General features: G+C 44.8%; 2 protein-coding genes across 8 annotated transcripts in view; one reads left to right on the top strand and one right to left on the bottom strand.

Annotated features, from left to right (window-relative positions):
- Positions 1 to 17159, bottom strand: part of CA11 (carbonic anhydrase 11) — a 26332-nt gene extending 9173 nt beyond the window's left edge. The window contains exons 1-6 of one of the 4 annotated variants that reach the window (XM_032236816.1): positions 16671 to 16683; positions 16018 to 16093; positions 8839 to 8948; positions 7557 to 7725; positions 6629 to 6703; positions 2968 to 3110 (exon numbers count right to left, since the gene is read on the bottom strand). In XM_032236816.1, the coding sequence (XP_032092707.1) occupies positions 2968 to 3110; positions 6629 to 6703; positions 7557 to 7647 (309 nt within the window). In that variant the 5' untranslated portion in view covers positions 7648 to 7725; positions 8839 to 8948; positions 16018 to 16093; positions 16671 to 16683. Of the gene's footprint in view, positions 1 to 2967; positions 3111 to 6628; positions 6704 to 7556; positions 7876 to 8838; positions 8949 to 16017; positions 16094 to 16670 lie in introns of those variants that run through there. The other 3 variants (XM_032236819.1, XM_032236820.1, XM_032236818.1) reach the window with 3 other exon arrangements.
- Positions 16156 to 27541, top strand: LOC116522139 (sulfotransferase 2B1-like). Of its 4 annotated transcripts, XM_032236823.1 has the most exons (8): positions 16157 to 16235; positions 16643 to 16723; positions 21501 to 21652; positions 22322 to 22530; positions 23715 to 23841; positions 25634 to 25728; positions 26392 to 26572; positions 26684 to 27541. In XM_032236823.1, exons 3-8 carry the CDS (start codon positions 21508 to 21510, stop codon positions 26821 to 26823), a joined length of 897 nt encoding a protein of 298 aa, XP_032092714.1. In that variant the 5' UTR covers positions 16157 to 16235; positions 16643 to 16723; positions 21501 to 21507; the 3' UTR covers positions 26824 to 27541. The 4 variants fall into 4 exon arrangements, with proteins under 4 accessions (XP_032092715.1, XP_032092714.1, XP_032092712.1 ...); XM_032236824.1 differs by lacking the exon at positions 16643 to 16723 and having other exon boundaries at positions 16156 to 16235; XM_032236821.1 differs by lacking the exon at positions 16157 to 16235 and having other exon boundaries at positions 16242 to 16723.

Here is a 27541-nt window from a genome sequence, read left to right as displayed (position 1 = left end):
ATTCTCTGACGCCTCATCTCTTGCTGGGTCTTTTTAAAAAGGTTTTTGCAGCAGGAAATGACTACTTCTGGCCTTCGTTGGTGCAGCTGGACACAGGACGCTGCCTCAAGACGCTGGCCTGCAGCAGCTGCCTCTTTTTCAGCACAAGAAGCCTACAGCAGCTACCCCTTTGCTGGCCGGAACCAACGCGGCAGCGGTGGCTGCACTCTTCTCACGCTGGCAAAGAGTGGCAGCTGCAAGCTTCTTGGTGGTGGTGGGGAATGGTGAGGCTTGGCCACCTTTTGGGGCCCTGCTCTGGGCTGCTGCCTGCTCGACCTTCGCTCCGCCTTGGGTCCCACATCCAGCCCGTGACAAGGGACATGCCGCTTCCAGACCTGCCCGGCCAGTGGATGGGCAAGTGGATGGCCCTCAGGGGAGGCATTTTCTCTCAGGCCTCCCACCCAGAAGGCCCTGTGGAAGCTGAAGCTGGGCCTGAAAGGCTGCCGAGCCTCGCTGTGTGTCGCCCCCCTGCCCACCAAGGCAGTCATTTGGCCGAGCACAGCAAACCTGGGGTGGATCTTCTTTCCCTGCCTTCAGCCTTACCTTCTAGCCCATGGGATTTGCACTGTTCTCACGGTGGTGGCCTGGCATGGGAGCAAAGGCCCCAGGGAAGGCCACAGCCAGGGACTGGTGCATCCCCTGGGCCCCAACCTGAGATGAAGCCAAGCAGGGGACATGCAGGTGGTAGGATGGTGAGAGTGAAACCTGAAAGGCAGTCAAGCGAAACCATATCCTCCTCGAGACAGCCCATCAGCCGAGTGTCTTACCTTTGTGGGCAGCCACACTGAGCAGAGAAGGCAAGGTGCGGAGATCAGCTGGACCGCATGGTCTGGGTGAGTGAGCCAGAGAGTAGCTGGGGGCAGCTGTGACTTGGGCCACCAGCCAAGGTGGGCAAGGTGAGATAGGGTGGGGTGGGGCGGAATGGGGTTGGCGGGGCTAGCCAGCGGTGGAATTTGCAAGTTTGCCAAACTGCGCAGAATCATAACAACCAGTTTACCCAAACTGGTCCGAACCGGCAGCAGCCCAACTCTGGCTGTAGTGAATTGTCATAGATCAGAGGTGCCACTTGATTTGAGGGCCACATCAGGGTTGTATTTGACCTCGTGGGTATGTGTGTTGGGGTGTGGCCAGCTCAACATTTATTTTGTCTGCGACAGTCTGCTGCAACCTTTTGATAGCAAATGCGGAGCTTGGGGGGTTGCTTGTTGGCCCCCCTGAGCTCCATTTTTGCTGGCAGAGGGTTGCAGAGGGCCATTGCAGCTGAAAACGGAGCTCCATTATGGATGTGGTCATCTATTAAATATCAATTCATTCCACATTGCCAAAGACTAACGCTCCTTAGGGCGTTAGTCTTGCACTCTCCTTCACTTGGACATGTAAAATGGCACTTTCTCTACATATCAGCTTCCTTCTGTGATGTTTGGGTCTGGACAGTTGAACTTTGGTTGGTTACAGATTATCAAATGAGCATCTATGATAATTTGGCTACTCAACAAGTTCAGTTTATGGTTTACTACGACCTGTTAACAATCCCAGCGCCCTTGAGATGTGACAAAAACAACTGGCAGCGTTCTGGTGAGGGCAGAAAAGATGTTAATGCTTTTCCCTAACCAGGCAAGTGGAAAGCAAAAAAAACCCCTGGGATAAATTGGACTTATGAAACTCTTTAAACATTAAGCTTGATCTAACAACATGCAGTTTCTGTGTTATATAACATAGTGTTGGAGCGGTCAAAGGTGTTGGGCTTGGAGAGGGCTTCCAGTTCTCCTTCAGACATACAAGGCCCCTGGGGGACTTTGGGCCAAGTTGGACTTTCCCCAAAGTGGGGAAAAATAGGAAGGAGTGTTACATATACTGCCTTCAACTCATGAAGGAATGGCAGAATATAAAGGTGGCCTTTGACTTACAACTATGTATGTGTTTAACGACTATTCAGTCTGTACCAGTGGGATTCTACTGGTACAGACTGGTTCGGGTGAACCTGTAGCGCTGAAGATCATCTGGGAGCCAACCGGTTCGCTCCCATGAGCAAGTGGAGACCTACTTTTATCTGTTTTACTTCCCAAGCAGTAATCCGAAATGTAAGTATTCTGTAGGCTGTGCATGCACGCTCAGCAAACTAGTTGTTAAACCTGTAGGAACCCACCCCTGGTTACAGCGGCATTTTAAATAACGATTTATGACCAGTTCTCACACTTACGTTGCAATATCCCCAGGATCCAAATTCAGGCATTTGGCAAATGGTACATAATTACAAGAGTTGCAACATTCTTGGGTGATGTGATTGTTGCTTAACTGCATTGATTCACTTAACAACCAGGGCAAAATAGTTCATTAAAATTGGGCATGAATTCCTTAACAACCACCTTGCTTAGCAACCAAAATCCTGGTCTCAATATGGTCATAACTCGAGCACTACCTGAATTTCCCCTTTATTGCTGGAATGCCATTCTTTCCCCACAGCCTACAGCCAAAGAAAGGAACCTCAGAGTGATTGAAACATCTTTAGGAATTCTGAGCCCTTGGAGGGATTGGGAAGGAGTGGATCTTTCCAGGACTTTAGTAGATTCATCTTTGCACACCACCTTGGGGATTTAGCTGAGGAGGGCGAAACAAAAGGGTTGATCTCCGGTTCTGTCACTAAGTAATATAAGAAAATCTGGAATGAATCCAAATTGTTTCAATGCTGGGTGAAGTTACTTGCACTTAGGTGCTACAGAAATTAGCCATTAGTGCAACTCATTTTGTTTTACGATAATGGCTGCACTCCTGGAGTCACCGATGCTTGGGAGGATAGACTTCCCCAAGGTGGTGCCCTCCAAAAGGCTTGGAGAGGCAATTCCCCAAATGCACCTTTTGCAGAGAGCCTCAGATAAGGAAGGCTGAGCTGGGAATTATTTTCCATCAACCTTAGAGACCCAGACGCACCTTCTTTCCACCAATGCTCAGTCGGAGAGGAGGCAGGAAGGGATCAAAAATCATTTGACTTGTGTTGACATCCACAGGAGACTGGCGTTTGCCAATGGCACAGAGGCTCCACGCTGAATTCACAAGACCCCAGAACGGAGGACCTAAAAAGAGAGAGAGAGAAAGAGACACAGAGAGAGAGAGAGAGAGAGAGAGTGGGAGGGAGGGAGGGAAGGAAATAAAAAACAAACATATTCTCCCAGCCAAGAAAATATTTTTATCTCTGGTTCTCTAGGGTGCAATTATAGACAAGGGAGAGTGTTGGCATCAAGGGAGCCATTCAGCAAATGCACCTCTGTGTATGTGTTTGTGCGTGCGTGTGCATTTGTTTGAAAACAGCCTCCAATGTGTGTGGGCGGGTGAAGGAAGATTACAAGCACTTCAGTGTGTTTCCTCCTCATCTGGTTGCATCTATGCACACAGATAATATAAAAAAGCACAATATAGACAAGAAGCTGGATGGAACTGCAAATCAATGTAGGATTAAATCTGAGGCACTGAAGGATGGCAACGGGGCAGTGATGTTGGAAATGGCCACATTTCCCTGAAGACCCTCCGGTACTTGCAAATATAAAATCGGCAGGGGAAACATGTGTCTCCAATTCCCAGGACCATTCCCGAGGTGCCTTAGGAGATTATCACTGAGTAGGCATGATATTGTGTCAGTTCTTGGATTGCCTCAGTCAGTCCCAAATGGACGTTTCCCAGTTGTGCTAACTGCAATGTCCATCATCCCCAGCCCAAGGATTATAGGAGCCATACGCCACAAGGAGGAGAAAGACTTGTGCTATTTTGACAGAATGCAAATTGTCATCAGGTGGTGCATTAGAATCAATACACACAAACTGTACGCACCGAAGTAAATGTGTGTGCCTGCACAAATATAGAGACTTTTAGTATCCTCTCTGGATGCCTGTTTTTTTAAACAATAAAAGAAAAAAAAATGTGTGTGCATGCCATTTAGTCAAACTCTGTTTCTAGGCTGTCTTTCCTGGGCATACTTCATTTTTTGTATGTGCGTTTGCTGGCTTGATTCAGTCCCAGCCCCTCGGTGGTTCTGGCAGTTTTTTGTATCCTCATCTATATGTGTATACTTAATTATTAATTTTTTTCCCTTTCCAATCAGAGCTTTGCCTGTTCTTCCTTCTGCCACCTTCCTCCAGGCAGGTCGAGCGGGTGGGGTGATGGAAGGAGAGAGCCCCCTGTTTTATTGCCCCACACTCACAAGCCCACCCCATCAGCCCAGCCACCCAGCCACCCACCCATCTACTGTGACTGTTTCTCTTTGCCTCCTGTTCGCTGCATTGCTGGAACAAGCAAGGGAGATATTAAATATTAATGCAGCCTCTTGCAGTTGCCAAGCTGAGCCCATCCCCCAACCTTAGCTCTGCACTGTGTACAGCTGCGGCGCAGTAGCGCTCTCCCCCCAGCCGCGTCCCCTCCCTCGCAGGAAGACCACAACAACGTCTCTCTTCCTCTTCCTCGGCACCACCACCCTTGGGACTCTGCGAGGCGTCCCCAGCCTTCGACGCGGAGAAGGGTCACCCGTGAGGCAGCTGTTCTCCTCTGGCCTTCCCTCCTAATGGGCTGCCTAGAAGAGATGCCAAAATTCCTCGCAGAGGAAACCCCACTCCTGAGCTCAGAATAAATTATGCAGATGTGCTCCAAATTTGCATGGTCTAAACCTGCCTAAAACAGAAATGGGGAATTGATTTCCCCTCCACTGCCATGTTTGGAAGTTTGGAAGTAGCCCTGGAGGGGAAGGAGGAAGGGAAAGTGATCTAATCCTGGCTGAGAAAAGAGATGGAACAGGGATGATAGAGGGAGGAAAGCCACCAAGGCTTCCAAACAGAAGGGTGAGAAACCAACCAGCAGTCCATTTCTGATCCAGGGAAATATTCTCACGGACACCCAAAGGAATCTATCCAAAATCAATATTGTGGCCACCACCATATAATAAAAACATCACTCTTTTTTTTTTATGTGTGTGGCATAGGTAGCATAATATAAAAGGGGTGGGAGCTTGGAGCATATGACTATGGCCAACATAATGAATGTGTGTCCCCCTCCCCTCCCCAGAAACACTGTTGCCTACACCCATTCCCCTCTATTATCAAATGCTGCCTGTCCTTGGACACACTGTTTTACGTCGACTGATAGGGTAGAAATAAAGGAAGTGTTAAATAAAGCAAGTGTTGAATTTATTAAAGAGCCAATTTGCAAGACTGTGTTGGCTTTGGCTCAGATATAGAAAGCGGCAAACTTTGAAAATTGGGCTTAGGAATGTCATCCCAGGAGCAAAATGTCTTAACCAAGAATATGGTCCAGCAATCCAGTTCCTTTATCAACCTGCTGTTCTGTTTCACTCCCTCATCATTCATTTGGTTATTATTTCCTATAGACCTCAGCTTAGGACTGTCTGCAGATATAAAATTACCTGCTGGGTCAGAGGATTTTCATCTTTCCATAATTGGAATACTACATGACAGTTCCTCATTCTCTGCCCCCCCACCTTTTATTTTAGGCAAGCTTAGATGGGTCAGTGTAAAGGGTCATTTCGGGCTGGCAGGCCAATGTAATAAGCCTTGTAGTGGCCCACAGCTTCAGCAATCAGCGGAATGCCTCTTCTTATCATGGAAACATCTCCAGTTTGGGCATAAAGAGAGCCATTTCACCCAAAACAAAAATAAATATTTAAACAACTGATACACAGTCTGCCTTCTTGGTCCTTCTAACCTTTGTAATGACAAGGAAAGCTAAAGGGTTGGGGGGGGGGTGTTGAGTCAAGATTGACTTTCCTAGAGCCTTTGTAGGAACTGCCATATTAATTTCTTGGCAATGATACTGGGATGGTTGGCCATTGCCCCATCTTGGAATTTATTTATTTTTTATTCTCCAGACTAGCCAAATTCTTTAGAATTTCCTAATAGTCTACTCTGCAAATACAAGTCAGGTCCAATTCTGCTAAGCTTTTTGAAATTAGCCAAATTTGACTTGGTGCTGCCCCCTAGCCAAGCTTTAAGAGTGTAAGAAGCTCCTTTAAATAATTTCAAATGATTGGGTCATTTGTCCCCAAACCAAGCAAAATGCAAATATGTTGGTCTACATTTCCCCATAATTTCCATGCCATCAGAGAATCTCGGGAAAGATCGTCCAGCACATCTGGATGGCACCATGTTGGAAAAAGCCAACACCAGAGTTCCCAGCATAAGTTTTCTTGTCAGTCACTCTTTGAACCTTTTAGCTGGAATTCTGAATTCAAAGCAAGTGTTTTCTGCTAAGCCCTCTTTGAAATCATCAGCCAAAAGGAGAAATACCAGTTCAGATTCAGCTACGGATCTTTACAATATTCTGTGGCTGGGAACCATAGAGCATTGAGTCAATAGGATGTTGTAACAAAAAATAATAGACATATACATGAGGGATAGTCAGTGGCCCCCAATGAATGTTTTGATCACAAGAAAAGTCAGTTCATGGCAAATATCTCCCCCATGAAGAGGTCACAGACCTAGAAGGAATACCTAGGATGAGAACCTCAAGAGGTCATTTAAAGAAGACAAGCTACTCTTTGTTCTTTGGAGCTTTCCCCACCACCACTATCCAGGCATGGAGAATTTTGTACCTGGCACAAAGCTTCCGTGAAGTGTTTCTTTGTATGCCCACCAGTCCTCATAGGTTTTTGCAGGAACAAATTGCACTAGAAAAAGGAGGGAGGAGAGGAAAATGAAAAGGGAAAAAAAAAGGTAAATTAGCAAAAGCAGATGGTGAGAGGACTGGAGCAAAGAAATGTCATATGTATCTTTCTCTCTGTTTGCCACTCCTTGTCATAAAGATTATCCAAAGTTCTTCTCCTTCTCTTTGTCCTTCCTTCCTAAACAGACTTGTCCAAAGCCCAAACTGCAAATGCTGAAATGTGGAACCCCCGGGCTGGCAGGCTACCTCCCTCCCCAGCCATGGGAAAAGATCCAAAAAACGAGAACAAATCAAGGCTACTCCCCAACTGTATGAAATACGGATAAAGAAACTTCACATGCTCAGAGACACTTTTGCCTCTCTATAGGTGCCACTTCTTCAGGTTCCTGTCCCGAGGCTGGGGCGGAACAGCACAGGTGTGATCTCAGCCTGGGGATCAATTTAAGCGGCTGCTGATCAGGTGTTGGGAAAGGTGCATACAGCAGATGGATGAAGAGCGAGAGGGAACGGAAAGAACGTGATGGAGAAAATCTTCCCCTCAGAACAATTGATTTCATCTCTGATTAGCCAGTGTCCATAAAGGAAAGGGTCTTTTTTTATGCACGAGGGAGGGAGGGAGGCAGACGCACCCACCTGCTCCCAAAATCTGAATGGAAAAAAATTGTGCATATATATATATATATATAAAGATCGGGGGCAGAGGTGAGAGAGTTACCCCTGACTGTGATTCCACTGGGACTGGCTTCCTCCTTTTGTCCATCCTTTCTTTTTACAACAAACAATTCAATCTCCCACCTACCTCCCCAGCCAAAAAAACATTCCAAGCTAATTGCCCCCCCCTCTTTTCTCTCTCTTACCAGCCATACAAGTTGCTCTCAGTAGCAGCAGCAGCAGCAGAAGCCCCGGCGCTCCCAGCAGACAGAGTCCCCTGCCAGCTCCGGTCCACATCCTGGTGGGTCAGGAGGGGGCTTACAGCCGGAGCTGCCCCATCCTCAGCATCCCGCGGCAAAGACCCCCGTTCGCAGCCTCCGGAGAGAGAGACGGAAGTCGAGCTTCCTGGCGACCGGCCCTTATGCGCCCCGCGAGCGAGCCCTCATCCTCGGAAGCCCCCTGCCCTTTCCATGCCCTCTCGCTCTCCGGCTCCCTAGGTCTCTTTCCTCGACGCCTCCATCTTCATCTTCCTCCTCCTCCTCCTCCCGCCCTTTCTCCTGGGGGTACCACCAACTCCCCCCCACCCCACCCCCCACGCCGCCCACGCCAATTAGATGCGGAAGATGCTCGGGTGGCGTCCGGGGAAGCGAAGGAGCTCCGGCCGTGAAGAGTTTGCGCGCCGGGGAGAGGGGGGCGAGCGTGTGGAAGAGCTGCCCCCCTCCGCCGCCTCGTCCCCCCCCTCGAGGCGCCGGAGTGGCGGGACTGCCCGCTCCTCGACTGGGGGCGCTGGCGCTGGATCCGGAGGGTGGCGGGAAGGAGACGCCGCTGCTGCCCGCGAGGCGCCCTTAACTTTACTTCTTTCTCGCTATCTTTTCTTTTCTTTCTCTTTCTTTCTTTCCCACCGCCTCTCCTTGCCTCCCCGCGGACTAGCCTCTTCCGCGCTGACCCCTCTTCTTTCCCCGGCTTACCTTCTGCTTTCCCTCCCCTCTGCTCTTCTCGCTTTTCTTTCTCCACCTGTCTTCCCTCCTTTTTTCTTATGTTTCCCCTTTCTCACTCTTCCTTTTCTTCTTCCACCTTCTCCTTCTCTGCAATCCCTCCTTCAGCTTTTTCTCTGCTGTTCTCCTCAGTCGTTCTTCTTTCTCCCCACTTCTTCTTATTTGGAGGGGAGGTTCCTTGCCTTATCTCAGATCTCCCCCACCCACTTCCCTCTCTTTCTCTCTCTTTTCCTCTCGGGCTCCTCTTCTCTTATTCCTCCCTTGTCTGTTTTTCTCTCTCTTCCTTCTCTGCATCTCCTAGCCAAAGCACCCTCCCCCCCCTTTCTCTCCCCCCCCACTTCTAAAATGCACAGATCTTCTCTCTCTTTCCCTTCCTCACACCCAGGGGACCCGGAGAGATGCAATTGAGAGAAGGAGGGAGGGGGGGAGAGGAAGATCTTTTAAGGTGGATTGGATAGACCGGTGGTTTCCCGAAATTGTGATCTCAACTTACTTAGATGCAGTGAGATAACATTTCTCTTATCCATTATGTCATTCCAGGGGAGAGGCTGAGTAGTTTGCCCAACAAAGATGCCATCTTACTCCATTGTTGCAGAAAAGGCACTGGGAAAGATGGGTGAGAATCAGGCTGTTAGCCCTAAAGCTGATTCATAGGGACATAAACTAGAGGTCACCAACTGGAGAACTCTGGACCAATTTGGCTCTTGAGCAGTTTGGCCAGCACAAATTGGAAGCAAGGGAATCTCTAGCAAAGGATAAGAGGATGAAGATGAAACTCAAATACTTTGGCGTCCTAATGAGAAGGAAGGACTCCCTGGAGAAGAGCCTAATGCTGGGAAAGGAAGGGTGAAAGAAGAAGGGGACGACAGAGAATAAGGTGGCTGGATGGAGTCACTGAAGCAGTAGGCCTGAGCTTAAATGGACTTCAGAGGATGGTAGAAGACAAGAAGGCCTGGAGGAATGCTGTCCATGGGGTCGCACACAACTTCACAACTAACAACAAAGCAAAGTATAAATTAGCATCTCCAGTGCCTACATGACTGCAAATTGCCCACCACTTCTCAAAACCCTTGCAATGTGAGCGTGAAGGCACAAAACAATTTGGAGAGAAGAGTTTTTCTACCAATAATGAGAATATATGTAGCTCAGAGTTGAACTGTGGGCTCCTCAGTGCTCTCTCAGTTTGGCTGTTTTCCTGCAGATGTTTCATTATCCAATGAGGTAACATCATCAGTGCAAACCCCCATTTCTTTTAGCACTGATGATGTTACCTAGTTGGGTAAAGAAATGTCTTTAAGAGAACAACCAAGCTCAGAGAGCGCCAAGGACCAAGAACTATTTCTACCTGAAAATGGGCCACGAGTGTCCTAGGGTGGGGTGGGGTTTAAAAAAATGTCAAGATGGTAGCTGCAAGTTTGGGATAACATCTTTTTTTAAAAATGTCACAAATGTGTGGAGAAGCCAAAACAGCTTCCAAGGAAAGTGAATGTACAAGGAAGATGGTGGTCTAGGGCAGGCGTCAGCAAACTGCAGCTCTGGAGCCGCATGTGGCTCTTTCCTTCCTCTGCTGCGGCTCCGTCACTGGTTGGTGCCACAATTTTGAGAGGAGCTTCCGGTGTGGGGGGCGGGGGAGAAGCACAGTGTGCCAGGAGAAGACTCTATGGCAAGGGGAGGGTTTTCTAGTTGTCTCCACAATTGACAGGACTTTTGTTTATGACAGGTAGAGGAAAAAGTACGCCGCGCTAGGAGGAGACTCTATGGTGGGGGAACTGAACTTCCAGTCAGCTCCAGAATTGAACAGGGGGCTTCCGGTTAGGACTTTTGTGGCTCCCGGTGTTTTCTGTGGGAAGGTTTAAGGTTTAAGGTTTTATTTAATTTGTATGCCGCCCTATTCCCGAGAGACTCAGGGCGGCTAACAATCTGGAGGGGAGGGGGCTACAAAATAAAAATAAAAGACAAACCATTTAAAATAGAGCAACAGTCGTAACCTCGGATGGGGCTGAAAAATTCAGCCCCAGGCCTGCCGGAACAGCCAGGTCTTAGTTGCTTTGCAGAAGGCCGGAAGGGTGGGTCCAAATGGCTCTTTAAGTATTTAAGTTTGCCGATCCCTGGTTAGGACATACTTGCATTCTTTTTGTGCCTAAAATCTCAGTTACTGATTGTAAACTATCCTGTCTTTTTATTATGCCTTAAAATTGATATATTTGCTTAGGGGTGTATTCTGTTCCAAATCAATAAAATGAATCTTCTTTTTTGTGGATTTATAATTGCCATACTTAATGAAGCTATAGCGTGAGTGCAAAAGAGATGTTATAGATAGTTCTCGACTTAAGAATAGTTCATTTAGTGACCGTTCAAAGTTATAATAGCACTGAAAAATGTGACTTATGACCATTTTTCACAGTTACAATCTTTGCAGCATCCCCATGATCATGTGACCAAAATTCAGATGCTTGGCAACTGACTCATACTTATGACAGTTTCTGTGTCCCAAGATCATCAACTTTTGTGACCTTCTCACAAGCAAAGTCAATGGAAAAACCAGATTCACTTAGTAACCAGTGGTTTACTAACTCATCAACTGCAGTGATTCACTTAACTGTGGCAAGAAAAGTCATAAAATGGGGCAAAACTCACCCAACAAAGAAACTTTGGGCTCAGTTGTCGTAAGTTGAGGATTACCTGTATTTTGTCATCTTCAAAATACAGCTAAGCAACAACAAAGGGTGATTTGAATTAATAGTACCAGAAATCACGCTTTAAAAGTACGAATCCTAGATCAGTCTACATGCTTATTTATTTAACCTGTATCTTCCCTTTTCCCCATGGAGTTCAAAAGAGACTCTGGATGAGTGCACAGAGCATAGTAGGCCAGTGTTTCTCAACCTTGGCAACTTGAAGATGTCCGGACTTCAACTCCCAGAATTCCCCAGCCAGCATTTGCTGGCTGGGGAATTCTGGGAGTTGAAGTCCAGACATCTTCAAGTTGCCAAGGTTGAGAAACACTGATAGTAGGCTAATGGGATTGTCTAGTTTGTGGCTCAATATTTGTTACCCTTTATGGTTAGTGGTTAATTTACAGTTCAATGGGTTGCGTGAATCCAAACAATTGAATTAATGTAAAAAGCCATGGCTGTCATCCATAATTTGATTCATTTGGACGTCTTGCTTGTCATGGCTGAGTTCCAACTCATTGCAAGCTTCCCATGAGGTAGGTTGAAACTGATCCAAGGACTTCTGAAATAAAAGTTGGATTTAGTCCAGAAGATCTCCCATGTATCATTCTAGGACAGAGTTTCTTAACCTTGGCACCTTGAAGATGTGTGGATTTCAACTCATAGAATTCCCCACCCACTGTAGCCAGCTGGCTGGGGAATTCTGGGAGTCGAAGTCCACACATCTTCAAGTTGCATGGTTGAGAAACACTGTTCCGGGGCCTTCTGGAATCAACCAGCTTAGAAATTCAATGAAAAAAACAAAATCACTTGCAGTCTATTTCTTTCAGAGAATGAAAGACCTGGACATGAGAACATCACCCTCATGGGAGATCAAATGCAGGTCCTCTGGAAGATTAATATTCCCATTGATAAGGCAAGAAAACATAAGATACTGTATGTTCGTTCCATGAAGATTCTGGCGGGCTAACCGATTTAGGGGCCAATTGTCCGTAGTGTGTGAATTGCATCATGTAAAGCAGGGGTGTCCAACCTTGGGAACTTTAAGACTTGTGGACTTCATTACCCAGAATTCCCCAGCTAGGATGTCCTGCCTATGGCTGGTGGGGAATTCTGGGAGTTGAAGCCCACAAGTTTTAAAAGTTGCTGAAGTTGGACACCGCTGATCTAAAGACTTTGAAACAATCAGGCATTTTTGAAGGACAGAAAAACTACGACTGGTCTCTCCCTTCTTGTCCCTCCAAACCTTTATAGGTAGTCCTCAACCTATAGCCTTATATCTGAAAAAGGACGCTTATAGCCTGGATAGGTTTGTCCCCCCTGTGGTCACATGACTGCACTTTGGGCACTCAGCAACACAGCTGCATTTATGACTGTTTGCCACATCTCATGATCACGTGGCCTTTCTTTATGATGGTCAAATTGTCAATTGACCACCACAAGGAACACTATAAATTCACGTGGGTCACATGAGTGACCTGTTTTACAACCACTATGACTCACTGAGAACAATTAATCAGTGGAACGACTTGCCTCCAGAAGTTGTGGGTGCCCCAACACTCGAGGTTTTAAAGAAGAGATTGGACAACCATTTGTCTGAAATGGTATAGGGCTGTGATGGTGAACCTATGGCATGCATGCCACAGATGGCATGTGGAACCATATCTGCTGGCATGGCAGCCATCAGCTCCAGTGTACATGCACATATCAGCCAGCTAGTTTTCGTCCTCCCCAGGCTTCAGGAAAGCCTCCGGAGCCTGTGGAGGATGAAAACAGCCTCCCCAGGGCCCCCAGAAGCCCTCTGGAAGCTGGAAATGGATCATTTCTGAACTTCTGGTTGTCCCATTGGACCCATTTTTCACCCTCCCCAGGCTCCAGAGGCTCTCCTAAAGCCTTGGGAGGGAGAAAATGGCCTCCCTCAGCCCCCTCCCCAGGAAATACCAAGCTCAGCTTGGAGGCGAGCAGTGCGTGGGGGGGGGGAGCATGGTGGGTTATGCACACATGTCCACGTGGGGGGGGGGCGCTTTGCATTATGGGTGCCGGCACACCCATGAGCTTTTGCGTGCACGGACTTACATTTTTGGCACCCAACAACAAAAAGGTTATCGATCATTGGTATAGGGTTTCCTGCCTAAGCAGAGGGTTGGATTAGAAGACCTCCAAGTTCCCTTCCAAGTCTGTTGTTCTGTTCTGTTCTGTATTGTAATGGGCAGACTTCATTACGGTTGTAACCTGGAAGTTGGAACTACCCTGTATGAGAAGGACTGGCAGAACCTGGGGGTGGAGTTAAGAGGAACCAACCTAGAAATTCTAACATGAGCCGAATACAGAGTTCAGAGAGACCTTGGAGGTCTTCTAGTCTAAGCCCTACTCAAGCAGGGAATCCTATACCTTTCTAGTCAAGTGATTGTCCGGTCTCTTCTCAAAAGCCTCACAACATCTGAAGACAAGCTGTTCCACTGGTTAATTGTTCTCACTGTTAGGAAATTTATCTTTATTTGTAGGTTGCTTCTCTCCTCGATTAGATTCCATCCATTGCTTCTTGTTCTGCCTTCAGGTACTTTGAAGAATAGATTGACCCCCCTCTTCTTTGTGAAACTTTATTAAAACTGCTATAATGTCGCCCCTACTCCTTCTTATCACTAAACTGAACATACCCAATTCCTGCAACCATTCTTTGTATGTTTTAGCCTCCAATCCCCTATTCATCTTTTTGCACGTTACTAAGTCCAACTCCCTAAATTGCATTGACCCTTATCTAACTCGTAGTAGGTGTTAAAGGTTAATTGAGAAGATCCCTGTGGTTGGCATGAGTAGTAATACATCAGTTTAATTGGACCTTCACATATGGATCTGCCCTTTTGTGCTTGACATATCCCAATTTTATCCATGAGCTAAATGGAAATTTGAATCAGGGTTTCCTCAGTCCTAAACTCGTTATAATACGGGGAACCTATAACACTCCTCAAAGAATGGGACTATAGCAACGTCTATCATATTCTTTGCTCATGCTCCTTTGGATAATGGAAGTTATAGTCCAACATCTTAGTTTTGCCTACAGCTGCTCTAATGAAAACATCATTACATCTTAGTTTTCTCTTCCAAGCTGTGGAATTTAATTTGACAAAATGTAATGTTTTCTGCTGGTGAGGTATGATTTCATTTGGGGCAGGCAATTGCTGATAAAAAACCCTACAATTTTCCATGTGAAAACCTCTGAACAGATGGCCGGCACATATTTGTGCAACTCCTTCTTTTCCATAATAGGATTTTAAAGGAGGGTGACTGAAGACAGGTAAAACAACAGCACCTGTATCATGTTGCCCAAAATAGGTTTGTGGGCTTGTTAGGGCCTAAGAAGTGTCTTTAATTTGTGGTTTTTCACATTGGGGCTTTTATAAGATACCCCCTCATTTAGCCTCAGAGATTAAGTAACTATGCTGCATTGTTCTCGTGGCAATGACACCATTGCCACAGATTGGCTGAAATGTTGCAATGTCCAGATTAGAATAGACAAAGTTTGTTTTGATGAACTAACTAAAAGATTGCCAAGGTTGAAATCCCATTTTGCAAGCTGAAGTCATCAAATTTATAAAGCTTATGCTAACCATTTCAGTTCGTTTCCCCTTCTGTATGCCACGTTCGGTTGTGATGCTACTTGATTTCATTTGGCTGTGCTGCAAGAATACAGCCAATCAATTTACACATTCGTGGTTATGGTAAAGCTTTTGTGCAAATCCAACTACTGTGGCTAGGTTTTGCGGCTCAGAACAATAAGTAAAGCCAGATATGGGCTGTTGTCATAAAGATCATATGTTAAATGTTATAAAGTCACCAAGAGTTGGTTGGTAGACAGATGGGTGGCAAAGAAATTTAATATTTATTTAGCGTAGGGCTTTGTTTTTGTTGCCATGTATTTTGAGAGGCAGGAAAGTCTATAGGGTAATCTGGCTGGCAGCAGTTTGTTTCGTTCACGCTGTCACCCAATCAAGGGTGCACCTGGAGGCAAACTAGCTTCACACCTCACAAATTTAATAAGTAAATATGTGGAGCAAGCTAATACGGCTTGTTCAAGAAGCTATGATTTAGGAATTTCCAGGCTTTTGAGGTTGTTACACACCATTATGGATGCATGTTAAAAAGTCCTATAAATCAAGTGGCAGCTGTTGGACACAGAAGGATGGAGCGCTGGAGGAGTTTCACATCTTGTGGAAAAAGTTTTACTCCCAAAATCTATGGAGATTCTCAGTCATCTAGGTCATGGAGTTTCTGGTTTTTCTTTGAAGACATTTTGTTTCTGAAAAGTTGAAGAAGCTTCTTGGATGAGAAGCGAAACTTCTTCAAAGTAAAACCAGAAAGTTAAGTTGCCTCTTGATAAAAGATCCTGAGATCGGTAAGGCCACACTTGGAATACTGCATTCAGTTTTGGTGTCCAGGATGTAAAAAAAGATGTTGAGACTCCGGAAAGAGTGCAGAGAAGAGCAACAAAGGTGATTAGGGGACTGGAGACTAAAACATATGAAGAACGGTTGCAGGAACTGGGTATGTCTAGTTTAATAGAAAGAAGGACTAGGGGAGACATGATAGCAGTGTTCCAATATCTCAGGGGTTGCCACAAAGAAGAGGGAGTCAAACTATTTTCCAAGGCACCTGAGGGTAGAACAAGAAGCAATGGGTGGAAACTAATCAAGGAGAGAAGCAACTTAGAACTGAGGAGAAATTTCCTGACAGTTAGAACAATTAATCAGTGGAAGGATTTGCCTCCAGAAGTTGTGAATGTCCCAACACTGGAAGTTTTTAAGAAGATGTTGGATAGCCATTTGTCTGAAACGATATAGGGTTTCCTGCCTAGGCAGGAGGTTGGACTAGAAGACCTCCAAGGTCCCCTTCTAATTATTCTATTCTATTCTATTCCATTCTATTCTAATCTCCTTTCCAGACTTCGCCCCATCAGATTAATCTTTCGACGGAGCGGGTGGGGCAACCTCTTTGCTGACCTTTGGACCGTCTGGCCATCGGATGCCTTCCGTCGGTCAAGTATTGAGCAGGACGTCTCTAAGAGGAGTTCGCCACCTTAAAAAAAAAAAAAAAAGAGGTCCCCGGTTAGGAGGCAAAGCTTGAGTAACGTATGCGAAGGGAAGTCCCGCCCAGAATCCCTGGATTGGTTATCGCAAAATCAGGACGCCAGAGTCCGATGGGAATGAAGTGAAATTTAGTAGGTTATGAAAAAGGAAGGGCGGAGGGCTACCGATTTCGGCTTCGCGGCGGTCTGGGGGGAGGGAGCGGGGTTTATTAGTGAGAGACTGCAAAGGCGGGTTGGGAAAAAGCCGTGCCAGAAAAATCGGATTTTCTTTGGAGAACAGACGCCTGTCGAGTTCAAAACTAAAAGGGGACTTGGGGTTTGCTGCGTGGGGGAGGCAGGGGCGACCCCCCCCTCCCAGGCATTTAAGACAGCAGCAGATATCTTAATAGAAGCCGAAAGTCAGATTTATTGGGAATTACGGATAAGTAAGGGTGGAGTGGAAATAAGGCTCCCCCCCCCCCCCCGGTAGGATCACTCCGTTTTTAGAGCTGTCCGATAAAACAGAATTCCAGGCTGTTCAACATTTCCTGTCCGGAAAGGGGGAAGATAAGAAAGAAGCAAATTCACCTGTTGAATGTCTACATATTCCAGCCTTGTGGTGGTGGAATTGATTTCTTCAGGCAAGTGTGACCAAATTCTCACTTTATTTACTTTTAAGCAGGAGAGACCAAAATGATTTTCAATCAGAGTTAATTGTTTAAACCATTATGGAGTTTGTAAGCCATGATGTATAAGCTGCAATTTCTGAGTGCACCCACTGGGCTAAGTCAACCCAAACTAGTTACATAATGACTTAGCTTGTTGCTTAAACCAAGAATCCTCAACCTTTTGGACCTCAAGGACCACTACATTCATAATTTTAAATCCCACGGACCACCAATATGATCTACCTAATACTGGCTGGGGAGGGCATGGCTAGGTGATCATGTGACTGGGTGTGGCCAACTTGATGTCACTCACGTCGAGGGGCGCCTCGCTGGACTCTACTCGCTCCTCCCCTCCCAGCCTTTCCCCCCCTCCCTGAGCTCCTTAGGGCCCCAATAGGAAGCAGTTATTGGAGCTAAACAGCCACCATGAGAAAGAATTTGCAAAAAAGGTGGCTCAGTTCAAATTGGATCTGACCAAGAAGGAAGCTCAGCAGAAGCACCTAACTGAGGACTATGAGCATAGATTTTGCAAGCAGAGGGAAGGCCTGTGGGAGTGCAAGGCTAGGTACCAGCACCTGGAATCTCAGCTGGATGAGATGGTTAGCCAGTTCCAGACCATGATACAGTCCCACTGGAACAAGGCCCTCCGGCTCTTCACCACCGGTGGCACTTCCCTCCTGCCTTCGCCCAAAGCCCCGCGCCAGGCGGCTGAAGCAGACCCCGTCAGAATTTCTGCCCTCCTCTGACCCACACAAAAAGACTCTGAAGGGGGAGACTCTGCAGCAACACAAGCGTTAATTGCACATATCCAGACCAGGGGCCGTAGTTTGAGGACGCCTGAGTTTGTGCAATATAAAACATGCAAATAATTTTTCTGTGTACCACCAAATTTTTCTTGCGGACCAGCAGTGGTCCACAAACCACCAGGTGGTGACCACTGGCCTAAACCAAGGCAAGTAGAAGCTAGCTATTTGGATTGATGTAGTAATGCTACCTGCTCTAATCATATCTGGTTCATATGTAAGTATCGTTTAGTGTCCATGTGCCTCTTTGTTGACACTTTGAGGTATGTGTGAAACCTGCTTTGTTACTCTGTGGTCTAAATGTCCAGGATAAATATGATGAGGCCAATTCTAAACATTCTTGGTAGCAAAGATTCAGTCATATGGAACTCTTACATTCCCTACAATATGGAAAATGATTGGCTGGGGAAGATTACTCGCCTTAAGCTGGCCAAACAGTGTAGAAATCACAAGGATTTCTTATCCGCAGCTTGGAAATCATACAAGTCTCACCAGGCTGTGAAGACCAGGAATATCCTCTCCAAATAACTCTTCAAAGCTTAACATTTCTTATATTTTTAGGTAGCTATTAGGGGTGTCAAACTCCCATCACCATGGTGTTGTCATGTGATGTATCGGGACTTTTTCCCCCATTCACTGAACTGGGTGTGGCTGTGGCCATGGTGTGATGCATCCGGCCCACGGGCTGGGAGTTTGACAGACCTGTAGTAAGACGATCCATGACATCCTTTTCCTTACCTAAACAGAAAAAATAGAATTGCCATGTACACCCACACACACAAACACAAGTAATGGGAGCGCGAGTGACTTCTGATTTCCTGCTGGCTTCCCCAGTTACTTTGCTTATACGGAGCTGGCAGAGAGTGTCAGAAATCTTCAATTGACCATTGCAATGTAATGACCCACAGTTTTGCAAATACAACTCCTCTGAAGATCTTTTAAATTTCAATCACATGGCTTCTGGATTTTATATGCATTCTTTAATGGATTTGAGACACCTTGATTTAAAAACCTTTGCACTATTTGGGCTTACTGAAGGTTACAAACAGGCAGGTTTAGTAGTATATAGACATCCCGTTCTTTATAGGTCCATGCCATTGCTTCAGATTTTCATATACTCTTTCTAAAATGTTGCTATTAATCCTGGGTAACTTCTTTGAAATGTTGCATAAAGGAGCTATGAGGATTCACTGGTTAGTAGACAGGCTTCTGTTTGCGCTATTCCCAAACAAGATACACTCACTGCATGGAATCATATTAGCCGATCCAGAGAATGGCTCTAGATGGACCTGCTAGAATTTTACTGGAAGGAAACTTTAATTGAGAGGCATTAACAAGAAACTAAACCAAACCAAACCAAACTAATCATAAAATCCCTGTGGAGTGAAGAGGGGAGATTGTTTTTTTTTTTTAACTCTCTCATTAGTCTACCAGTTCACTCCCAGCTGCATTTTACTGCATGTATAAATCAAGGATATTTGTAGGAAAATGTGAAAAAAAAGTGTATTTAGGTTTTATAAAAAAAAGGCAGAAGTACTGAAGAGGGAAAACAGGTTTGGCTGCTATACAAAGGAAAAGGATTTGGGCATCTTAGTAGGTTGAAAGCTAAACAAGAGTCCTGTAATAATGCAGTGTGGCTGCTAATAAAGTTATTGCAATTAGATTACATCACCAAAAACACTGATCAGATCATGAGAAGTAATTGCTGTACTCAGTGTTGCTCAAGTGCCCCATCCTTTATGAAGGATTCTCATAAACTGGACAATTACCAGAAGGGAGTGGGAATTGGTAACTAAAAATGACCTCAAAAGAAGTTCTAACACTGATCCTACAGAGGAGAACATAAAGAAGCAGAAGGTGAGATATATAACTACAATTTCAAGGTCACAGAACATACGTGGGCTTCCTGTGGTTCACAGGCCACTGCAAACCCAACAGACAAGCAGCATCTTCCTAAAGAGGCCAGCTTTTTTTTTTTTTTGACCCATCTGGACTTTCACTGCCTTAGCATCACATCCCTGCAGCTTTTAGGAGCCATAAAGAAGGGTAAAAATAGCCCAGTGATGACCAAGATGGAAAAGTCAAGTTCTCTGTTCTACAGAGGAAGTCAGGAACGGTGAGCAAAATGCAGGGAAGCAGATTTGAGTTAAATGGGAGAAAGAATGTCCTCATCGTAAAAAATGCTTGGTTGTGGAATCTACCACCTTGGTTGGTGGCCAGCTGAACTATGATGAGATGCTTCAGCTGAGGATGCACAATGTCTTCCAATTCTGATTTAATCTGCAATGATTTGTTGGCACTTTACAAGTTACAACTGAGGAGTAGAGAGAAACAGGAGGTCTGGATTTTCTGGAAGGAAGAAGTTTCCAGCAGGTTAGATTCAGCTTGCCAACATATTTACTTGGCATAGAACCTATGCCTTTAACATCTTCTCAAAAGATCAGCTCTTAGATGTCTCCCTCTTTCTACCGTCATTCAAAAAACAGAACACAGATTTACAATGGGTTTGTTTGACAACCTTGATGGTGGTGGATGGGAGCTGAACATTTGGCTTTTATGTTTATAGAATACTTGTGTGAGTTAACTGATGGCCCATAAGAATGTAGATGGATCAATAATTTAGATCCAGATCCTGATAGCAGAGATTTTGGCTGTGATGAGAAAAGAATATCTGTTTGAGATATTCTCAAAGCTTCATCTGTTGAATTTCTATAGGTTATGTTTGTTAATGGCCCTCTTTTCAGAAGAAAAGATGGTACTTCTTTAAATTGGAGACTGACCACACTCAGCTTTCTGAATGATGCTGAATTCCAGTTTCCATCGGCCTTAGTGTGGGACTCAATTTTTTTTACTACTGGTTCTGTGGACGCAGAGTGGTGGGCATGGTGTGGCTTGGTGGGTGCGGCTTGGTAAGCGTGGCAGGGGAAGGATACTGTAAAGTCCCCATTCCCTCCCAATCAGCTGGGACTCAGGAGGCAGAGAATAGATGGGTGTGGGGCCAGTCTGAGGTGGTATTTACCGGTTCTCCAAACAACTCAAAATTTCTGCTACCGGTTCTCCAGAACTGGTCGGAACCTGCTGAATACCACCTCTGGTTTGTATGTGTGGAGGAGATTATGGGACTTGCCCAACAGCATCTGGAGGGCTGCAGTTGGCCCTTTTCCCCCTATTAATGAACACCAGAGGATCCTTGAATGGAGGAAAACTCTCTATCTGAAAGGTGAGCTACAACCCAGAATCCTGGGCCCTCTAGTAGTTACCAGATAATTAAAACAGAAAGGTGGGGGGGGGGGTGAGTCAGATGATTGGATTCTTTTGAAAAGCAGAGTTTGGTAATGGAGCCTTGTTTCAACAGGCCAAGACCAATGAATGCCTTGTTTTCCATTCCAGGGTTGGGGAACAAAACAATAACAACATTTTTTTCCAGTAATTGCATCAGTGGGAAAACATGTAGAATAATGTTATAAAAAGATGGTAGCAGTGCATATTTCTTCTGAGTCTGGACTTCACTTATTGCTTTTCTCTCTCTGTGTGTGTGCATGTGTGGAAGGCAGGAAAAACTCTGAATATATACATGTGTGACCTTAATTTCATTGTGCTGGCTCTCTTCTCTTTGCAAAGAACAAAGTCTCTTTTTGTGAATTTCTGTCAATAGAAGCCAGGTGTTTTTTTTTTTTGTTCTGCATAGCCTGTGCCACAAAGAGGAGTGGCACGAAAGGAGGCTGGAAGGCAAGGAGGAGAGGAAAATAGTTTTGGTGGAGAAGCCGGGAGGCTAACGGTAGATTTTGAAGAGGTGAGAAGGAAAACTTTGGAACTGCATTATTCCTCTTTCCTGTGAATTCCACCAAGAAGGCCCCCTCCTTTCCAGGGACAGAGAGTTGAAAGGAGTTGAAATTTGGGCTTCTGTTTTTACTTCCTTTGTATCTCTCTCTTTCCTCCCTCCACAGAAACACGATGACCAAACGGATTGCCGAGTCTATTCAGTATGGAGGAGTGACTTTTCCCAGCATCGTGCATAGTGAAGAGAGTGTTTGCTACGCTCACAAGAGTTTTGAAGTGCGGGATAGTGATGTCTTCAACATTACGTACCCCAAATCCGGTGAGCCACACGTGCCTATCCGCTGCTTCCCTGGAATTTTGGGGTGAAGAAAATATATTAATTTATACTTTCATGGTTTGCTTTAACTCACTGTTCTCCAGTCTAGAGTATATGCCAAGGCACCATTTCATCTTTAGAAGTGGTGTGTGGACAAATAAAATTATAATAGCTAGAATGTTTTCCAGAAAAAAATACCAAAACTAATAGTGTTTGAAGTGTGTGAAATGAAAATCTTATAAGCACAAATGCCTTGTTGGAAAATTTAATTTTGGGTGTATGTCGGTACTATTTGCAGTTCTGTCCGTTGGTGAAAGGGTTGTCTTAAAGCTATCAGACAGAAAGAAAAATAGGCACTTAAACACTAAGTATATTGTGTCCTCTGACTGTTTGTCTGTCCATCCTTCCAATTTTTTTTGTCAATCAAAACTAGTGACCAAGTTAATGGAAGTGCATGCAAGTGGGGAAACCTAAAATACTGAAATAATACCCAGGATTTTGTTTGCTTAGTGCTACTCCTTGTAAGTATGGTGGTTCCACAGGATCATTTCAGATCCTAAACCTGGGGATTTCTTCCACAGCTGCTACAAAAAGCTTTGGTAAATTCCTTCAGTGACGCCCTGCAGATTCAAGGTAAGGTTGAAGTATAGAATCTTCTTGTCTTGTTTGCAGGAACAACTTGGATGCAAGAAATTCTTACTTTGATCTATAGCAACGGAGATCCCACATTCTCACAGTCAGTTCCTTGTTGGGAACGGGTGCCCTGGATTGAACACAAGACAGCAACGCAGTACTTGGAGAACCGGCCTGACCCTCGGCTCATTACCTCTCATTTGCCTGCAACAATCTTTCCAGAAAAGTTCTTCTCTTCGCAAGCTAAGGTGATTCCATTTGTCCGTATATCTAGCGGGTGTGCATATATAAAGGAAATATTGATTCATTATACAAGCCATGGACTGTTTAACAATGAATTCAGTTGTAAGATCCAATCTGAATTAGTCACCAGGACCAGAAGTTTAGCTTTTACATTCATGTTGCTCCGACCCTCTGGAACGAGCTCCCCGTGGAGGTTCGAACCCTCACCACCCTCCAGGCCTTCCGCAAAGCCCTTAAAACCTGGCTGTTTTGACAGGCCTGGGGCTAAAGAGTTTTTGCCCCCCTTCTCGAATGGTATGGTTGTTGTGTGTTTTTAAATTTTGTATTGTTATGTCTCGTCTTTTTTATCCCCCTGTCTGTACCCCCTTCCCTGATTGAATTGTGAGCCGCCCTGAGTTCCCTTCGGGGAAAAGGGCGGCATATAAATGAAATCAATCAATCAAATCAATCAATCAATGTTGGAGCCCATTCTCAGGGAACTTCTTTTTTTCTTATTAAAATGTTTTTATTTTCCATTTTCCATTTTCATACACTCACATATATACTGTGCGTAGCCGGGGCCATACAACATTAAACAATAATCACAGCAATTCCTCTTGTCAACAATACCCCCCAAAATAGAAACCCAATATACCTCTTCCACTCTCCATACACCTCTTTCTTCCGCCCCCCTCCAACTTTCTATCTTCCCTCCATCATTCCCTCAGGGAACCTCTTTGAACCACAATGTCTACACAGAGCGAAATTCCCTGAGGATGGGCTCCAGCAGGATTTCAAGATTTCGAAAGGCTAAAACCTGTGGTCCCGGTGACCGACCCAGATTGCATCCTACCACATTATCCTGGGACAGGTATATTTGCCTTCATTTGTGAATTCAATTGTGTCTTCAGTAAGGCACAATTATAATTCTAGTTTACAACCATGATGGCTAACACACCATGTCAAAACCAAAGAAAACCCATTATGAATTAAAGTGATGGATGAATATTAATTACCTTGTGTATTAGAAAGCGTGCTTCCATTGGTCACTGCTAAGAAATCAGCCAGCAGTCAGAGATGGGGCATTGTGATAACTGGTAAGAGAAGTTGGCATTTCCTCTTGGCCTCAACAAATTGCACTTTGGGAAAGGACTGTGGGAAGAACCATTGAGATAAAGCCATTCCAACACTTGGAAACGATCTCTTCCAGGCTATTTACACTGTCCGTGACCCCAAGGATGTCTGTGTATCGCTCTACCATTATAGCAAGATGGCTTCATTTCTGGAGTACAGGGAGGATTTTGGAGAATTCATTGAGCTGTTTTCAGCAGGAAAAAGTATGTGGGTAGAGGTGGAAATTTATTCATGATTTATTCACTTAAGGCAGTAGAATCCCTAGTAGAAAGAGTCAGTGTCAGAAGTTCCTCCTTGACTGCAGTCTTCCTCCTTTTATTATTCTTGATGATCCATCTTTCCCTTTCACATGTACTTTGTTTGTTTGTTTGTTTGTTTATTGGATTTATATGCCGCCCTTCTCCCAAAGGACTCAGGGCGGCGTACAACATAAAAAAACACCACATATTACAAAAGTTAAAAAGGAAATTAAATAAAGTATCCAAAAACAAACCCAATTAATATTAACAATAAAAATTTAAAAATTAGATTAAAATTAACAATTAAATTAATCATTTATTTTATTCTGCTCAGGCCAGGCTGGCTTGCTGGAAAAGCCAACTTTTTACTATTTTAAGAGTAAACTTTTGGAGAGTTTAGTTAAGAGTAAACTTTTGCAAGTAAGCTTGCTGGAAAAGCCAACATTTTACTATCTTAAGAACCATGTTGGTCCAGTGGTTAGAATGCAGTAGTGCAGGCTAACTCACTGCTCACTCCAGGAGTTCGATCCTGAGCAGCTCAAGGTTGACTTCCATCCTTCCAAGGTCAGTAAAATGAGGACCCAGATTGTTGGGGGGAAATAGGATGACTCTGTAAACCACTTAGAGAGAGCTGTAAAGCACTGTGAAGTGGCATATAAGTCTAAATGCTGTTGCTGGTGGTATCTGAGCAAGTCTATTTTGGATGGACAACCAAGATCCCAGGTTAATCTTGAACCCCTGAAGTTACCACCAAACACAATAACTCAGAATTGATGATGCTATTTTGAGGTAGGAAATACACAAGAAATAATCTATAGTCTGAGTCTTAGACATTCTAATAATCTGAGTCCTAAAATAAATTAATGGTTTAAAAATGCTATAAAAAGAAATCAACCCCAGATCCAGAAAGAAATATGCCATTTCAGCTCTAGCCTTCAGTGTTCTACCCATTTTGTATTATACTCTTACTCTGAGATTCTCCTTAGATTCATCCTTAACCACCAACATCTTAGTCATCCATCAATCTTAGCCCCTTCATTATAACCCCTTTGCTGCCTTCATTCTTTATATAATGAAACACGAGTTGCTTATGCTATTTTTTTTTTGGTCATACAATTGACCCGCTTTTAACTGCCTCACAACTCACAGCGTTGACCTCTGGCATGTATAAAATGCAACTGGTAAACCTGATTGCTTCTTTCTCTGTTCACTTGGGTCATGTTTTGTTTGACCTGGAACCAATTAAATTATGTCCTCTGATGAAGCAAAATTCCAGCCCTTTGCAGAATTCCCTTGTGTGTCAAATGTCTGTGGATGTCAACCCTGCACTAACAATCTGCTTTGTCTGTTAGATGATAACAAATGGATTCTGTCAGGTGAACTCTTGGCTCCTTGCTGTTTCCTTAGCATTCTTCCCTTTGGATGAGATGGTGTTTTTTGGTGACAAAGTTAATAGATCACTTGTCAGACATGTGTGGGCCTCATGGTCCTTCCCCCAAATGTCTTGGATTTTGGTTCCTTGTTACCTAGCCAGCATGGCCTGTGGAAAGGCACTGTAGGGATTATAATCCAAAACATCTGGAGGTGCAGTACCCTTTTGCTATGAACATTTGCTTAGAAACTAGTTTTGCTGGGATCAGTGGAATTCACTATTAAGTAAATGCATATAGGTTTCCAACTTCAGGATTATTTTGCTTACTATATTAAAATCTATGCAGTTACAAAAAATGTTTTCCTTTTTATTTGCTTACCCCAGTTCTCTTTGGCACCTGGTTTGATCATGTCAAAAGTTGGTTGGCCTACAAAAATGAGAAAAAGTTTCTTCTTCTGGTCTATGATGAATTGCTAAAGGTAGATATCTGTCTGTCTGTCTGTCTGTCTGTCTGTCTGTCTGTCTGCCTGCCTGCCTGCCTGCCTGCCTGCCTGCCTGCCTGCCTGCCTGCCTGCCTGCCTGCCTGCCTGCCTGCCTGCCTGCCTGCCTGCCTGCCTGCCTGCCTGCCTGCCTGCCTGCCTGCCTGCCTATCTATCTATCTATCTATCTATCTATCTATCTATCTATCTATCTATCTATCTATCTATCTATCTATCTACAGTATCTACCTACCTACCTACCTACCTACCTACCTACCTATCTATCTACAGTATGTACCTACCTACCTACCTACCTACCTACCTACCTTCCTATCTACCTACTTACCTACAGTATCTCTCTCTCTCTCTCTCTCTCTCTGCCCCTCTTCCTCTCTTCTGTCTGTCTGTCAATCCGTCCATCCATATCTCCCCCCTCCCCCCTTTCCCTCCTTCCCTCCCTCCCTCCCTCTCCCCCCCTCTCTCTCATTTCTCTCTCCCTCTTCCTATCTCTTGTCTGTCTGTCTGTCCATCCATCCACCCACCCACCCACCCAACCATCCATTTCATTTTTATTCTTTGTTGTCTCACTCCAATCCAGGAGTCATTTTGCCTTGAGGTCTTGACTTAGAGATCTTGATTTTCTTCACGATCTTCTACCTTTAGGATCTACGTGGCAGTGTTCTTCGCATCTGTGAATTCCTAGGCAAGAATTTGGATCCTGCTATGGTTGACTCAGTGGTGGAAAATGCTTCCTTTAGAGTGATGAAGAACAACAAGATGGTAAATTACACCCTGGTTCCTGAAGATTTGATGGATCAAAAGATGAGCACTTTCATCAGGAAAGGTAAAAATAATAAAAAAAAAGCTTTGAGAAAATCTACAGTTCAAGGAATCTCCAAACATTGGTGCAGTAAAACACAGAGTGCCTCACCCTTTTCCTTCCCTTCCCTTGCAGGCATTTCTGGAGACTGGAAAACTCACTTTACTGAAGAGCAGAGTGCTGCTTTCTACCAGCTCTACCGGGAAAATATGAATGGTCTAGAGACCAAGTTTCCTTGGGATGAATTCCAGGTTGAAAAACATCAGGAAATGTGAGATTTTGGAGGGCAAAGGGTACTGCTGCAATCCAAAAATGCCAAACTTTACGAATCAAAATAATATATTTCATTCAAAATAGGTAGTCCTCAAATTATGACTGCAATCTGGACCAGGATTGCTGTCACTAACAGATACAATCATAAAGCACAACCTCACATGACCACATCATTTAGCAACAGCAATCCAGACCTAGTTATTGTTGTAACCCAAGATATGCAAGTTATTATGTGTAAAGCATAACAAGTCCCAGGTTAGGAGTTAGCAGGTGCCACTGGGGGTGGGGTGGTGGGAGGCCCTGAAAGACCTGATACAGCCCATATGGGTGTAGAGTGTGCATGCATCATGTGTTGGGGGCACAAGAAAGCCAAAGAAAGAGGGTGTGGGGTGCAGGCAGGTGCATATTGCATGTGTTGGTTCAGGGGGCTATGGAAAGATGGTGTGGGGAATGTGAGTGTGTGCGATCACAGGGAAGCTGGAGAAAGGGCAGGCAATGGGGAAGTTGTGGAAAGAGGGTGTGTGTAAATGAGCAGGATGAACAAGAAGGTGAAGTCAAACATGTCATCAGTTTTGAGTCATTGCACAACCATAAGATATCCAATCCCCCCGCCCCCCAATAAATTCCATTGATCCTTATCTAGCACCAATTTATTTTTGACCATTAGTTGACCAGATTCTTTTGTATTGGTAGCAACAATAAACTTTTTAATGTTTTGAA

Source organism: Thamnophis elegans, chromosome Z, assembly GCF_009769535.1.
Source record: "Thamnophis elegans isolate rThaEle1 chromosome Z, rThaEle1.pri, whole genome shotgun sequence".
Lineage (NCBI taxonomy): Eukaryota > Metazoa > Chordata > Lepidosauria > Squamata > Colubridae > Thamnophis > Thamnophis elegans.
The sequence above is the reverse complement of the archived record's forward strand: the minus strand, read 5'-3'. Positions and strand labels throughout refer to the sequence as shown.

Coding starts and splice junctions, on each gene's coding strand:
- LOC116522139 (XM_032236824.1), top strand. CDS start 21,508: ATGACCAAACGGATTGCCGAGTCTATTCAGTATGGAGGAGTGACTTTT. Junction 21,653..22,321: donor CATTACGTACCCCAAATCCG/GTGAGCCACACG, acceptor TCTTGTTTGCAG/GAACAACTTGGATGCAAGAA. Junction 26,573..26,683: donor GAGCACTTTCATCAGGAAAG/GTAAAAATAATA, acceptor CTTCCCTTGCAG/GCATTTCTGGAGACTGGAAA.